Genomic DNA, 16,246 nt, shown 5'->3' on the forward strand with positions numbered 1-16,246 from the left:
TTGTGCCCCTCCCCTTGCCAGCTCCTGGATCCGCCCCTGATTATAGGGGGAGACGGTGTTGTATCATGTAGCATTATAGGTGTTGTACTGCATGATGTTGTAGGGTGAGATGATATTGATGGTTGATTGTTAGTGCTAGGTGTTGACTGTAATGTAATGGTTTGTGATGTAGATGAGCTTTCCTGCTGTATAGTCTGTAAATGTTGATCTTCAGAAAGTCGTTTTTGTAAATGTGTACTGTTAGAAATGTTGTGTAAACGTAGATATCCATCTGTACTTGCTTGAACGATGGCATCTCTTTGTTTGATAGCGATTGTACCCCATTTAGTTTTGTCCTTTTCTCTTCTGTTAGCTAATCTAGATTCCCTTTGTTCTGGTGATTCTCTTATTCTTCTATATCTGTCAAGCTCATTTCTTCTTCTAAGCTGGTCTTCTCTGTTCATGATTACTCTCTGTGTTATCAATGACGTACGTACCTTATATGGATGATTAATAAATGGTACTGATTATTATCTTGTGTTATCAATGACGTACGTACCTTATATGGATGATTAGTAAATGGCACTGATTATTATCTTGTGTTATCAACGACATACGTAGGATGATTAGTAAATGGCACCAATTATTATCTTGTGTTATCAATGACGTATGTGTAAGTTTTCCGATTTTTGTCGTAGTTTTCTGTGCATGAACCGTGCTACGAAACTCCTGTTAGTGTGGGGCTTGCTCAGGCTCACCCCAATTACAATTACTTATTACTAAATTTACTTAACTATGTAGAGTAACTACTACAGTATGTACTTATTACTAGTTTGCAGATCAGTGTCAGTAATTAAAGGGGGAGAAAATTGAAACAGAGACTGGTTGTCTTGAGCATCAGTGGCATGGACATATGAGATGAAATGAACAGGATTGATCAGAGTTGAAGTTAACTGTAAAATAATCCCATAGATGTTTTGTAAGTTTTTGTTTGATGACGTAAGGTGGTAAGGATAAGTTTATAACAGGTAGATGATTCCAAAGTCTTACAGTTCGATTGAAATAGGAATGATGATGAGTGGTGAATACTGTCCTAGGGTGGCATAGTTTCAAGTGGCTTCAAGATCTAGTGCTGTTGGTGTTGAAAGAGATATAATTTCAGATGTCAAAGTGGTCTGATGGTGTGTTCAAGGATTTGATTATAAACATTAAATCATTCAGTTCATAGATGTACATTAACGGTAATTAATTTAATTGTTGTAGCCTTGATTTATAAGATGAGATGTAGTCATTCAGTATGAATTTTGTAGCTCTACACTGCACATGTTCCAGGGTGTTATTCTGATAAAGTAAAGCTTATTGAGAAGGCCATTGTGGTATACGGAGTCAAATGCCTTTCTGAAGTCCATGTATACTACATCCACTTCTGACTTGAGAAGTTTTTCAGTAAATAGTAGCAGTTGTTGCAATGTTGATCTATTAGGGAGAAAGCCAGATTGATGTTTACCTTGTACGTGTCTAATGATGTTGTTATAAACGATTCTTTCTAGTACTTTGGAGAGAATACACAGTAAGGAAATGGGCCAATAATTGCATACAGATGACTTGTCCCCAGCTTTATAAATAGGGATTATGCAATGAGTACGCCATTCTTGTGGAATAGGATTATTTTGCAAACTTGTGGAGAACAAGTGACAGATAACTTGAAGCAAAGGTGCAGCACAGTATTTGAATATTTTGGGACTAATATTGTCAATTCCACTTGCTTTGCTTGTGTCGAGGGATGTAAGGATATCAAATACATCAGTATGAGATATTACAATGTCATGTAGTGTATCAGAACTAGGTGTTGTGTCAAAATTGTTTATAGGCTGGTCACTGGATGAGAATACAGAGTAAAAGTAATCATTGAATAGCTGGGCTTTTTCTGAATCAGTTGATGCTTGTTTGTTATTGTAGAACATCTGATTGGGATGACGATCGTGACCTATGATACTGGAGATGTACTGAAATATTTTGTTATTGTTAGTATGGGCATAGGTTAGTGCAAGGTTAGATTCATATTCTGCTTTAGCTTCAGCAATCAGGTTGCAGTTCTTCTTGTAGGTTAGTTACTTTGAGTGTAGTGTTATTAGTGGGGTGCCTGTTTTGTTTCCTCTTCAGTGTATGTAAACATTTTATCTTATGGCGAATGGTGGAATTAAACCACTTAGGCTGATTTGTGTCTTTAATGGGGACTGTAGGGATGAACAGTTCTATAGAAATGTTGATAGCTGTTTTAATGTGTGACCAGATGAACTCAGTGTTGTTTAATGATAGAGCTAAAGTAAAGTCATATTTGTAAAGAAATTGATTCATGTTTTCCCGTTGGCATGATTATAGTCTAGTCTTGTGGCAAATAAATTTGAATGTGAATGTTTTTAGTTATGTGCTCGATAGCAAAGGTTATCATGTAGTGGTCAGATGAGAGGTTAGCTGGCAGGTTTGTATAAGTGTCAACATGGCTCAGTCCATCAAAATTGGTTAGAGCAATATCTAGAGTGTCTCCAGCCCGGTGAGTGGGACCAGTTACAAATTGAGTTAGGTTAAGATTGAAAGCCAGTTCTGTAAGTTCATCAGAAATAGTAGAACATCCACTATATGTGTTCCAGTCTGCATCTACATGCTCCCTTGTCCAGATTACTCTGTGTTTTGATTAGTTTTCAAGATGGCTACTATACACAGATTATCAGTTCGGCTTTTCTGTGGTGCAGTTCTTTATTCTTAAAGTGTAATAGCTACCATTCTCAGAAGATCTGGGTAAGAATATTCTAACACAAATAGCAGTACTTACACATGCAGTCATATGGCTTCTCGTACCTTAGCGTTTTAATGAAATAGTAGCTATAGAGAGACTTTCTATTTGTTTGTAGTGAGCAAAAAGGCTTTGCTGGTACTTATATTTGCCGTGTAAACTACCGGTAGCAATATCGGTTCTCAGAGCATTTGTGCCAATTACCGATATGATAGAAATTGCCATATCGGCAGCTGATCCAATCCCCGATCCGATTATTGGTACATCTCTAGTAACAGGCTGAACAAAGCTGAAAATGAAGCTTAATGGCTAGTGTGGTATGACAGCTGCTTCAATTAGAAACTACTAAGGGTGTAGTCTGTCTAGCATCATGTACTTATGCAGATGGAATGTGATATTACATTATGAAAACCGCATAACTTAATATTTCCATCATTATCGATAATGTCTTTCCTAGTCAAGAGGTCAGCAAAAGTATTCAACAAATTCCTTTTTTGAGTACTAGGTGTTCAGAACGGATGTCATCTTACATTGTTGCCATTATTACAAAGTACAAGAAAATGTTGTATGAGTTATAGTATGTGTTAATTCACAACCAAGTGATCTGATTGGTTGTTTTTAAAAAAAATTCTTTTCCCGGGCTTGATGGAATGCCCTTGCCACCACCCCCAGCACTGGCTGTCAAGTTCTGGACAGCTGGATAACACCAGCGACAGTAAAATAAACTACACGAGGGCATCAGCATTGAGCCTGCCCTCGGAATAGGCCAGATCAACACAAGCAGGTATGGGACGATGTACAGAAGATCGATGTCTCCTCAGGCACATGATGGCAGACCTTAACAGTGAGAAGCAAAGCCTACATCTCAACCAAAACAAGCATTTACTATAGTTCATATCCCATTTGTCTGCCAACATGGAAACTAACTTCTTGTAAACTGTGGTAGCAGATGGCCCCACGCCACCACTAGCTGAAAACACCAGAGAAGAAAAACATGCCCTCTCAACCTCTCTTACTCTCTCATCATAAGCACGCCTCTTTTCTTGCTTATTGGTAACATAGCACCAGAACAAAGGAGACCGCGAATAGGAGCTTGCAAATGGGTTAAACACCCTAATGTCAAAAAATGCATGCTGCCTGTTTGGGCCCGGGCTACTACATCAAGTCTCGCACTATCCTCCCTATTAGCAGTGGCATACCAAAGAGGCTCGCTATCCAGGGGCTGGAGAGCGGGCTCAATGCCAACATCAGTGCACACCTCACTAAGTAGTTCCGCTGTTAGATTACATAGTTCATTGTGGCGAATCGATGGAAAACCACCACAAGGACAGCTAAAGGCATGTTGTACAGTGAAGGAATTGCCACACACACACAAGTCTGAGGCAGGTCAGGAACCTGTCAACCAAAACGTAGACAAAGAGCATCCCTAAACTCACCCTTGGGCATGGCAAAACCATGTGCAGCGATGGGGAGGGTAGTCAACCAGCCTGATGAGCCACACTCAGAAGCAGCCTCAAAGGCACGTTGCAAAGAAGGTGAGAGACGATCAGGAAAAGACTTAGCCAAGGTGCACCAGACAGCATGGCGTGAGGACCTTGCCTCACGCTTACACTGGAACATCTGATGGTAAATATCGAGAGAACAAGACAAACTTTGTTTCATCAGCTGCTCAACAAGAGGGGCTGTAATGTGCTTGGAAGTAGGAAAGGAAGAGGAAAAATGGGTAGAAGGGACTATGACGTCCAAGCCACCCAGACGAGCAGGTAAGGAGAGCAACTCTCTTCTAAGGGCCCAAAGGCTGGCTTACCAGTAATGGCAGGCAGCAAACAAACACTAAGAACTTCATCAAGATGTTGGAAAGACTCTGACAACCATGGAGTAGTCCGGGCAATATAGGACCAGCGATGTAAATACACATGCGTGAAAGCAACAGATCTGATTGGTTGTACCTGATTCATTTCAATCTATGTAGTGGTAGACAGACCAGACCTTTACTTGTAATTGAATGGGCAGCCGGATCAGACTACTTAATGACTACTTCACTTTTTCAGTAATTGATATGGGGCACATGATCAGACGGAACATTAAGTATGGCACTATTCTTTCTATTGATGCAGCATGTGCTGGTTCGTCAGTCATAATCATGTTACAAAAAGTAAACAAACAAGTAGAGGAAAAATTAGGAATTTTAAGTTTGTTTATGCAGGGGATAGCCAAGATTTTTTGAAGGGGGTTCCAACAGCAGTATCGAGTTACCAGAAGCAGAGGTCTGGGAGCTCAGCCCCCAGCTGCTGAGCAATATTTTAATAAATTAAAAATGCTATATTTTATGCATAAAAGTACATTAATTATAATGCATATAAGTGCCCCTGGGATGAAGCTAGTACTAGATACAGCTAGTGGAAACAGACAGCATAACACATAGAGACAATATCTGTAAGTGATAGTTGTCCCACTGGTATAGGAACCATGAATCCACTGATACAGAATGGAAAGACTTACAATCAAAACATTATAACTACAAATATGCATAGCATGCAGGGGCGTAGGAAGATATTTAACTCATGGGTGCCCAGCGGTAAAACTGAAGACAAAAAAAAAAAAAAAGTCGCGAGAACGTGTGACTGTTTTATTAGAGTCATTGACTGCTCTATTAGAGTATCTCGATCTTTTCAGTAATATATATATATAACAGTGTGCTGATATCCATTAGCTACACCACTGGAAATATTTATGGGTGCCCAAGCATCCATGGCACCCATGCTTCCTACGCCCCTGGCATGGATTCATTCCCAAATGATAAATTACTGGAGTTCTATATTTGCTATAGCAGTATAAGGTCATGCCCAGTTTTGCATTTAATATTATAGAATGTCTGAAAAACTCCACTAATGAAGTTCCTTAACATAATGGATATTTACAGGCATGTTCCATTAGAGTATCGTGACTGCTCTATTAGAGTATATACCTGACTGCTCTATTAGAGTATATCGATCTTTTTCAAGAGGGCTCATGTTACCTCTGTAAATCCTTCCCTGAGAGATGAAAGCAAGCCGGCTTTATCAATTGTTTTGCTGTGCCATACACCATAGGCGGATCTGAGGAGGGGCCAAGGGGTGTTGTGCCCTTCTCTTGCCCCCTTGGACCTACAGTACTATATGCGACCCAGTCTGAGGAAACCGGTCCTATCGCCCATGTCAGCAGATTCAATTTTTCACCCAGGACACAAAATTACATGAATAAACTATCTAATTCCACAATCAAAATCAGCTAGACTTGAGTGGTCTGGTTTTGCTGGCTGCTTTTCCCAAGCCCAGTGGCGATCCGTACGTGTGGTGTGGGGCTTAATGGAGCTCTGGTCAGCCTGGGGATGACTGTTTGTGGCTGTACAGCTCTGTGGTATTGAATAAGTACCTCTGCTGTGAATTTCCTTTCACCCAAAACTTGGCCTAATTCATCCCTTGGCCTTCCTTTTCAATTTAAAATGGCGGGAAACGTAGTTGTTGGTTACTTGCAGTGTGATGCTCTGGTAAGGAATTGGTGTAAAACGTGTGAAAATTTGGTACACATAGCTTCAACCATTGGCGAGCTACAACACACTAAATACTTAAAACCGGCGTTTCTCGATACTTTTAAATAGGCCGGTTTTCCCAGACTGGGTCACATATTGATACCAGCATAGATAACGTATGCGTTCCTAATGGATAGGAAACGCCTGTATTATTTACGCAGTGACGTCCTGGGCCACCCTCGTTTCGGTGCGCCAATTGGTTGCTAACGAAATAGTAGTTGTTCCAGCTGAACACTTTGTTTTCGTGTGGGTGACATATTTAGTGATATTAATTATCTGTAATTGTTGTAATTAGCGACAACATCGATTTGAGGTCTGATAAAACGGAAATTGTTGTCTGACAGTCCACAGTTAGCTACGTGATGAAAATTGCGTTCGTATTCTTCATAAGGTTTGTGTAAAACATTGTGCAAATTTCCTTGCAAGCCTGTGTGCACTACATAAATTCTTTGTGGTTACATAGTGAATGTGCAATGGGTACAGTGTAAATGGCAATGAAAGTTTGTGCTGTTTCACTCCGTAGCTACTCTGTTTCAATAAAACATAGAAAAAGCAAGGCTACTTTGTGCAATTGTTTTGGGGAAACTAAATTGCAACTGAGTTTAAACTACATTTGAATAAGTTTATTATTATTATTATAGTTGTGTAATACTGGTCATTTACAGCTCATTGAAATAATGGGAAGGATAGGACGAATCCACAAAAATGACAAAAGAAAATGCCAAAAACTACTTTGTCGTCCAGTTGGCCATACTTTAAAGCCCCTAAACCATAAGGTAATACCCATACAGACTCAATGATATGTTATCACAGCAGTGCATGTGTACTTTAGCCATCATCACATGGTCCACAAGAGTTGTTCACTGAGATTAGGGAATTACAACTACCACCATCACTTTGCCATTGGAATGTTAAGTCACCATCAGAGTCTCAACAGATCTTCTTCAAAATACAAGAGCAGTGCAATTCTAAGTAAACTTTAACTGTCTCACACACATTGACAGTCAACTCAGATTTGTCCTGGTCCTTATCTGTTTATGGTCATCAAGTTTAGTGCTCACCATTATTTACAGGGTATGAAAGACTTACCAGCAGCTCTCTTATTAGCTTGTTAATCAAGATAGATTCTTTCAACGTGTGCTCTGGTCATCCTGATGAGCACTTTATTGCAACGGTTAAAGCAAAAGGGGGAATTTTACTATCACAGACAGAGTCAGTATCGGGAATGCTTGACAACAGTGGTTTGCACTGTTTAAATGGACAAAGGTATTGTGAAACAGTAAGATCCAGCAAATGTCATATTCTGGTACAGGGCATCAAGTGCCTCGAATGTGTTAAATATAGAAGTACTTTGAGAGCATTGTACAGTAAATGGACAAAACAACAAAGCCATCTTGACCAGCCAGTGCATAGCCATACTAATGATAGGTGGCTAAAACCTCCAGAGATGAGGGAAAGATTATAAGAAGTGAGATCAAAGCTTAAAACAGCTGAAAAGGAAATAGATTACTTGAAGCTAAAGATCAAAGAATCCCATGAGAGGTCAAGTATTGCAGTTGATGATGAACTGCAAGAAGGTTTAGGGCAGATTATAATGGAGCATGCACCAGCAATCAAAAGCAAGTACTCTCCTAACAGTTTTCATCATCTGTTTTGGGAGCAGCAGGCAGAGAACATGCAGAGAATACCATCTCAACGTCGATGGAATCCAATGTTGATACGTTGGTGTCTGCATCTTCACATGCTTTCTGCAGCAGCTTATGATGCTGTAAGGCATGTGTTAGTTTTGCTTAGTGATAGAACACTTCGTGACTACACGCATGTTATCAAGTCAGGCATTGGAATACAGAATGAAGTCACCATGCAATTAATGAAGGAAGCCAATATTGATGCATCAGAGGAATGGCAGAAGTTTGTGGCACTTAGTTTTGATGAAGTTAAGATAAAAGAAGGGATTGTGTATGGCAAATATGAATGTAGAATTATAGGATTTGTCGATTTAGGGCCAACAAACAACCATCTTGCAGCATTTGAAAATGCCACCACAGCGCAATCTAGCACAATTCCTGTTGCAAAGCATATGCTAACTATCATGGTGAGAGGAGTTTTAACCAACCTTTGTTTTGCCTACACTCATTACTCTACAAATGGAGTGACTGTTGTAGAGCTATACCCAATAATATGGGAAAACATTAGGACTTTAGAATGTGCAGGGTTTAAAGTGATATCAATAACTGGTGATGGGTGTTCAGCAAATAGGAAATTTTTTCGTATGCACAGATTAGCTGCTGGGAATACTGATTCAACAAAGCCAACACACAAAATAAAAAATCCATACAGCAAAGAAGAGCGCTTCATCTACTTTTTGTAGATGTTTCACATCTTAAAAACAGTACGAAACTGTTGGTCCAACTCATTTGGGCACAGTCACTCCAGAGCCCTTTGGGTAGGTCATTTTTTCCAGATGTGTTTGCTAAATTTTACATTGTGAATTCATGTTTTAGATTAATGGTCAACACATAAGCTGGCAACATTTGAGGAGATTATATAATTGTCGCTGTGATTCTGATAAGTCTTTTTTAACTTAACTGACACTGGAACATGTTAACTTGAATTCTTACTCTTGTATGAGGGTTAACTTAGCAGCTCAAGTATGTGCACTTTATGATGTGTTATATAGTTATAATCAGGGGCCTATGTAGGAATTTTGAAAAGGGGTTTCCACTAGAGTTAACTGACTGTTATATTAGAGTAGTTTATATTGCCTGACTGCTTTATTAGAGTATCTTGATCTTTTCACCAAAATCGTAATCTATAAGTGTTGCTATTGTGTGAGAAACTATTATTTAACTAAGATAAAAGTTTACAATGTGTCCTGTTTCATGACAGATTCCAGATTCTGGAAACCCGAAGTTTCAATTTCTTAAATGTTTCAAGTATAGTGTGTAAAAATCCAAAGCCCTGGAAACCCCCTTCTGATAATTGTGTTTCTGTGTATGTAGGTTCTTAGCAAGTCAGTTGCAGATTGCTTCGAGTATTATGATGAAACTGACACCATTGAAACACAAAGATTTGTTAGAAAATTTGACAGATTTTTTGACATGCTGAATACTAGGAACCTGGATGAAGCCTATTACAAATTAAAGCCAGATTTAAGGGCATACAGGAAAAAGGATGATACTCGTTTTGAAGTTAGGAACTATTAATAATGTCATTTATTTCGTATCTTTTATGCATGTAGTGGCTTAAAGTGGAGTTGCTAGGTTACATTGAGGAGTGGAAGAGCTGTGTAAGCAAGAAGGAGGGATTTAATGCTACCCAGAAGAAAATGATGACCCTTAGTGAAGAAACAATAGAAGGATTACAAATCACAGGTTACCAATATAGATTCTATGTTTCAAACATACATATTTGTTATGCATCTGCAGTTGGCTCATTTGTAGAGGTTGCACCATTTTTACTGGAACAACCAGAGGTAAAATTTCTCTACTCTGTACGGTTTAACCAAGATACCGTTGAAGCATATTTTGGGCTACAATGATCAAAGGGTGGTCGAAATGATAATCCAACAGTAAAGCAGTTTTCTGACAACGCTGTATCATTGAGACTACAAAGGTCAGGAGCAATTAAAGCCCTTCGACTTAAGGATGGAACCATTGACATTGATGAAACACCACTCCCAAATAGGAAAAGATCTAGCTACTTGTAATTATTGAATATTTGACAGTATAATATAATAATACACCGTAATAATAGGGTACTATGATATAAAAAATTTATTGTCATAATGATTGCTATATGTATGTATATATTGCTACATGGCTATCTCATTTACCCTGAGCAGCACTTTTACTAAGCTCCTTTCACAGTCCCTTTACTTTCTTTATAGATGTGGCTTCCATTTGTTTGTATCTTTCCATCCAGCATTTTGAAACCTCTGATGGTAAGCCATAAGCTCACAATGTGATTCAGTAGTTCCATGTGGTCACTGCTGGTATCATCATCCATCTCTAGCAGCGTCCATTTAAATAAAACATCTTGATCTTCACATATTGTCTTCACTATCATCTGTTTTGGCTCTCCATCTCTGTCACATGGTAGTATTTTCCTGCTGGAGAGTTGCAAGTGTTCATGTATCCTTCCATTTATTGCATGTTCAATAGCCGCAAACAATGCATATGCATTGTCTGATATTTTGAATAATCCTCCCCTATCAAGTTTTGTAATCCACTCCCTTGTATAATCATAAAAAGATGATTCTCGGCCATCCATGGCCATTTCCATCTTATCCAAGCACTCTAGGAACTTTGCAGCTTTATCAGTAGCTGCTTTTGCAAACTTCTTCTTGAGCTTCTCATTGCAACGAAGCCACACGCATATCTCAGAATGTTCTCGTCATCTTTGGACAATATTGACTGATTTACAGCCAATGGAGTGGTAAGTACAAATTTTTTCTGAATGATATTTTCAATTAACGTTTCATTTATTAATTCCAATAGCATGGGCTCTTCCAGGAAAGCATGGCAACCTATCTGTTCAGTTGCAGAAAGTTGCACCACATCTCTGGAAATTTTGTAGCTCGGTGGTAAGCATACTGTGTCCACATCCTTTCCTTTTGCTTTGCCATTGTCATGGGCTCTTTCTGTTCTACTAGTGAGCACATACGCTGGTGGAGTTTTGTGGAAAATACAACGAACAACTGTTGTGCTTCCGGCCGGGTTTGCAAATGTAGCATTAATTCATTGGATATACGCTTTATAGTAATGGCCCTGGTTGAGTTCATCTGGAGTTCTTTTCTGTGCTGAACGTTGCATATAGCTTCCCAAACTATGTTCACGCCGAGAGTTCTGCTAAAAGTAGGAGTGGCTTCGGACTCAGACGACGTCATCCTAGTATATCATTGGGAAGGCCATTGTATTGAAAACACATAACAACAGCACTTTTCTACTTGGAAGAAAGCTTAAACCATACTCATTAGCAACTTTAATATTGTGCGCGAAAAGGACCGTAACGAGGATAGGAAAATAACTTAACGGGCGTTTCCTATCCATTAGGAACGCATACATTATCTATGATACCAGAAACTAGAATCATGCATTCACACTATTCAGAAATATAGAAAGCCAATGGGCAAATAGAAGACAACAGTTATAGCTAAACTGTACACTGTAAACAAAGCGAGGCAATAAATTGAATTTTTGTGCTAAGATCGAGATACTCTAATATAGCAGTCACTACTCTAATAGAACAGTCGCAATTCTAATGTCATATATTTACAATTTTTACAAATCATATAACAACATTAGCTACTTCTTATTTTGATTTGGTATACATTTTACCATCAAACAGGTTTATCTCAGATAGGCTAACCAACCTTTGTATGCATTGCAAAGTATACACTTTGTTAGCTAAGTGCTATCAAAAATGCTCTCAAATTCAAACCTAGGAGGTCTAATATTTAAAATTTTCTCCAACCACGGTCTTAAAAACTGCATGTCCATCATTCATCCAGCTATATGCTGAATAAAGTTATGCAAATGAATATAACTTGTGTACTAGAATTCCATTCTTATCCTCATAGTGGAATAAACACTGTTGTGTGCTAAAACTTCTTGCCCCTCCCCCGACAGTGTCTCCTAGATCCGCCTATGCCATACACTATTACTCACTCATTTTTTCCTACCACACTAAATGGTGAGTTAAGGTCCTGTAAACTCAGAAGTCTAAATTTTACAGGGGGTTCCTGACCCCCCCTCCCTACGCCCCCGTTATGGATCATATAGCCATAAATGGCAGGGAGGTCACCTACACCTGCAAATATCCTAGTGGACAATTTATCCCTAGCTCAGTCAATATGACTGATACATTCATAATGCATGGAGCTATTACCATCCGCATAATAACAACCAAGCTGTGAAAAGGGTGTGGCCTTGGGACCACATAAGTGGCTATGTATTGAAATTTATTAGCATTAATGTCATTTCGGCCATTTCTTAGCCACTACCTTTGATTTCACAACTTTTTTGCACCCATTTAAACTGTTTGATATGGTTTGATGTGCTCGCATGTAAATCTAATAAGTAGAGAGGACAAGAAGTGTACAAGAATTTGTTGCCCTGGTAGCTTGTTGCCAGTCTGTTTGGGAGTGATTTGTTCCGGAGCAAAAGTGCAAGGGACTCAGTTTATCAAAACAAATGATGTAACCCAAGCCATTATCTTCATCTGCTTGTTTTATTACTACTGTGAATAGCAAAGACATAGAATAGCCCTTAGAAGGTGTGTTTCAGATAAAAGTACATATTTGGTAGTTCATAGATACATTTCAACAATGGCTTATTAAGAAAAAACAAGTGCACGTGTGCCACAAAATGTCTTTGAAATCTTTGTCTTTGAGACTTCAAAGGGGTTTCTCCACCTGGGGTTTGAGTTCCATTCCCAGGATTGTACTAACTTATCCTTCTAATTTTTTTTTTACTTCGATGTAGGGTTTAGTGGATAGAAATATTGCCTATACTGCATATACCAAAACTACTCAGGAAACCATGATATAACTATTGCACATGTTTACCTGCTGAAGTTCCATCCAACCCTTTTCATTAGATGGACTTAAAACATTGTCAAAAACTTGAGTTACTTCCTAATATAAGCACATAACTAAAGTCACAGTCAATAAATTAACAACATACTTCAAAGAAAGTGTCATTTGGCTGTCGCATTCCAATAACTTCTTCAGTAATACTACATGTGTAAAAAATATAAAAAGCATGCATTTTGCAGTTTTTGTAAATACATTATAGTGCTAGCATACACTAACAAAATCACTTGAAACTATATAGAACATTATTAGTTCATAAGTTTTTTTTTTTAATCATCATAAGTTTAGTTAATCAATAGTTATGTTATGCCATTTGGTCAAACATGCATAGTAAGCTAGCACATTAGAAAACTATTATATGCAGTCTAACATGTATGAAGAGGGTGAAGTCACTTTTATCAATGGTGTAAAGCTATAAAGAATTGTATGAAGAGGGTGTATATAGTTGAGCATGTCATTTGACCATGCAACAACAATCCATGCTTACATGCTCAAGGCTGGATTGTGGGTTCAATTATTAGTACCTATTTTGCACCATAGGTACAGGAAAGCTGTGAATGTAGCTGTTTGAGAAGGAAAACTGACTAGGCAATCAGAAATATAGTTATGTATGTAATATACATATAATCCAAAACAGCTAAGCTGTAAAAAAAGTTTGCGGCCCTCAGAAAGGCTATGGTGAAAAAAGATGTGAAATCCAAGGTGGCGGCCAAGAAATGGCTGTGATGGTAGGTTAATGGTAAAAATTTTAATAACGACAATTCAGGTGAATTTTTGTGAAGTGGCACAAATATTCACCTGAATTGTCGTTATTAAAATTTTTACCATTAACCTACCATCACAGCCATTTCTTGGCCGCCACCTTAGATTTCACATCTTTTTTCACCATAGCCTTTCTGAGGGCCGCAAACTTTTTTTACAGCTTAGCTGTTTTGGATTAGATTTCATTTCTTTTTGTATTTGTATACCCCAAAGCCGGCCTATGGCCAGCTTTGGGACTTTTTAAACCTATGTTTTTTTTTCTTTACTACAGGAAGAAGAAAAGATGAAGTAGATGTACTTTAAATATTTTATCAGTAAATGTACAAATTATATATATATATATATATATATATATATAATACATATGTGACCGGATTTGCGAAAAGGGGTCTTCCACACACATCCAATTTGCCAACTTTGACAATTGATAACTTCAGATTGGAAAGAGCTATTGCCTTGAAATTTGGGCAGTGGTGAGCACCACTATAGCTGAATACATGGTGAATTTTCAGGTTAATATGTTACTTGAACACTGAGTTATGGTCTCCAACGTTTACGGAATTGGATGTGTGTGGAAGACCCCTTTTCGCAAATCTGGTCACATATATTGATTACAGAAATCTCCATGGTGGTTTCTTTGTAACTGAACACTCTACAAGGTGACTTCTTCTAATTGCTCTCTCTACAGGGTGAATTGTTTGTAGCTGAACGATCTACAAGGTAACTTCTTCTAGCTGATCTCTCTACAGGGTGATGTATTTGTAGCTGAATTCTGTACAGGTGATTTGTTTGCAGCTGAGCTCTTTACAGAATGGTTTCTTTGTAGGCTAATAAATTGTAGCTGAACTCTCTAAAAGGTAACTTCTTCTAACTGATCTTTCTACAGGGCAATTTGTTTCTGGCAGAATTTTCTACAGGGTGATTTCTTTGCAGCTGAACTCTCTACATGGTGGTTTCTTTGTAGCTGAACTCTCTACAAGGTAATTTCTTCTAGCTGATCTCTCTACAGGGAGATCTGTTTGTAGCTGAACTATCTACAAGGTAACTTCTTATAGCTGATCTCTCTACAGGGTGATTTGTTTGTAGCTGAATTCTGTACAGGTGATTTGTTTGCAGCTGAGCTCTTTACAAAATGGTTTCTTTGTAGCTGAACTCTCTCCAAGGTAACTTCTTCTAACTGATCTTTCTACAGGGTGATTTGTTTGTAGCTGAACTATCTACAAGGTAATTTCTTCTAGCTGATGTCTCTACAGGGTGATTTGTTTGTAGCTGAATTCTGTACAGGTGATTTATTTGCAGCTGAGCTCTTTACAGAATGGTTTCTTTGTAGCTGAACTCTCTACAGGGTGATTTGTTTGTAGCTGAAATCCCTACAAGGTAACTTCTTCTAGCTGATCTTTCTACAGGGCGATTTGTTTGTAGCTGAGTTCTCTACAGGGTGTTTGTTTGCAGCTGAATTCTCTACATGGTGGTTTCTTTATAGCTGAACTCTCTACAAGGTGACTTCTTCTAGCTGATCTCTCTACAGGGTGATTTGTTTGTAGCTGAACTCTCTACAGGTGATTTGTTTGTAGCTGAACTCTCTACAAGGTGATACTTCTAGGTGATCTCTCTACAGGATTGCTTGTTTCTAACTGAACTCTCAACAGGGTGATCTGTTCATAGCTGAACTTTCTACTGGGTGATTTGTTTGCAGCTGAACTCTCTAAATGGTGGTTTCTTTTTAGCTGAACTCTCTACAAGGTAATTTCTTCTAGCTGAACTCTCTACAGGGTGACTTGTTTCTAGCTGATCTCTCTACAGGGTGATCTGTTCATAGCTGAACTTTCTACAGGGTGATTTGTTTGCAGCTGAACTCTCTACATGGTAGTTTCTTTGTAGCTGAACTCTCTACAATGTGACTTCTTCTAGCTGAACTCTCTACAAGGTGACTTGTTTCTAGCTGATCTCTCTACAGGGTGACTTGTTTCTAGCTGAACTCTCTACAGGTGATTTGTTTGTAGCTGAACTCTCTACATGGTGGTTTTTTTGTAGCTGAACTCTCTACAAGGTAACTTCTTCTAGCTGATCTTTTTACACTGCATATTTGTTTGTAGCTGAGTTCTCTACAGGGTGATTTGTTTGCAGCTGAACTCTCTGCATGGGAGTTTCATTGTAGCTGAACTCTCTACAATGTGACTTCTTCTAGCTGAACTCTCTACAGGGTGACTTGTTTCTAGCTGAACTGTCTACAGGTGATTTGTTTGCAGCTGAACTCTCTACATGGTGGTTTCTTTGTATCTGAACTCTCTACAAGGTAACTTCTTCTAGCTGATCTTTCTACAGGGTGATTATGGTGGTTGCTTTGTAGCTGAACTCTCTAAAAGGTGACTTCTTCTAGCTGAACTCTCTACAGGGTGATCTTTTTGTAGCTGAACTCTCTAAAAGGTGACTTCTTCTAGCTGAACTCTCTACAGGATGATTTGTTTGCAGTTGAACTCTTTACATGATGATTTCTTTGTAGCTGAACTCTCTACAGGGTGATTTGTTTGTAGCTGAAATCTCT

The 16,246-nt window shown here is 38.6% G+C and overlaps 2 protein-coding genes across 4 annotated transcripts in view; one reads left to right on the forward strand and one right to left on the reverse strand.

The window, feature by feature from the left end:
* LOC136259834 (uncharacterized) overlaps positions 1-16,246 on the reverse strand; it is a 449,685-nt gene that overhangs the window by 48,819 nt on the left and 384,620 nt on the right. For all 3 annotated transcript variants that reach the window (XM_066053387.1, XM_066053386.1, XM_066053388.1), the window contains 2 exons: positions 13,031-13,082; positions 12,913-12,981 (listed from right to left, as the gene is read on the reverse strand). In XM_066053387.1, the coding sequence (XP_065909459.1) occupies positions 12,913-12,981; positions 13,031-13,082 (121 nt within the window). The remainder of the gene's footprint in view (positions 1-12,912; positions 12,982-13,030; positions 13,083-16,246) is intronic.
* On the forward strand, positions 8,409-9,885 carry LOC136259734 (uncharacterized). Its single transcript, XM_066053255.1, has 5 exons — positions 8,409-8,439; positions 8,849-8,995; positions 9,347-9,535; positions 9,586-9,718; positions 9,773-9,885. The coding sequence occupies exons 2-5, from the start codon at positions 8,972-8,974 to the stop codon at positions 9,883-9,885; spliced, it is 459 nt and encodes a 152-aa protein (XP_065909327.1). The 5' UTR covers positions 8,409-8,439; positions 8,849-8,971.

Source organism: Dysidea avara, chromosome 7 (genome assembly GCF_963678975.1).
Source record: "Dysidea avara chromosome 7, odDysAvar1.4, whole genome shotgun sequence".
NCBI classification, from domain to species: domain Eukaryota; kingdom Metazoa; phylum Porifera; class Demospongiae; order Dictyoceratida; family Dysideidae; genus Dysidea; species Dysidea avara.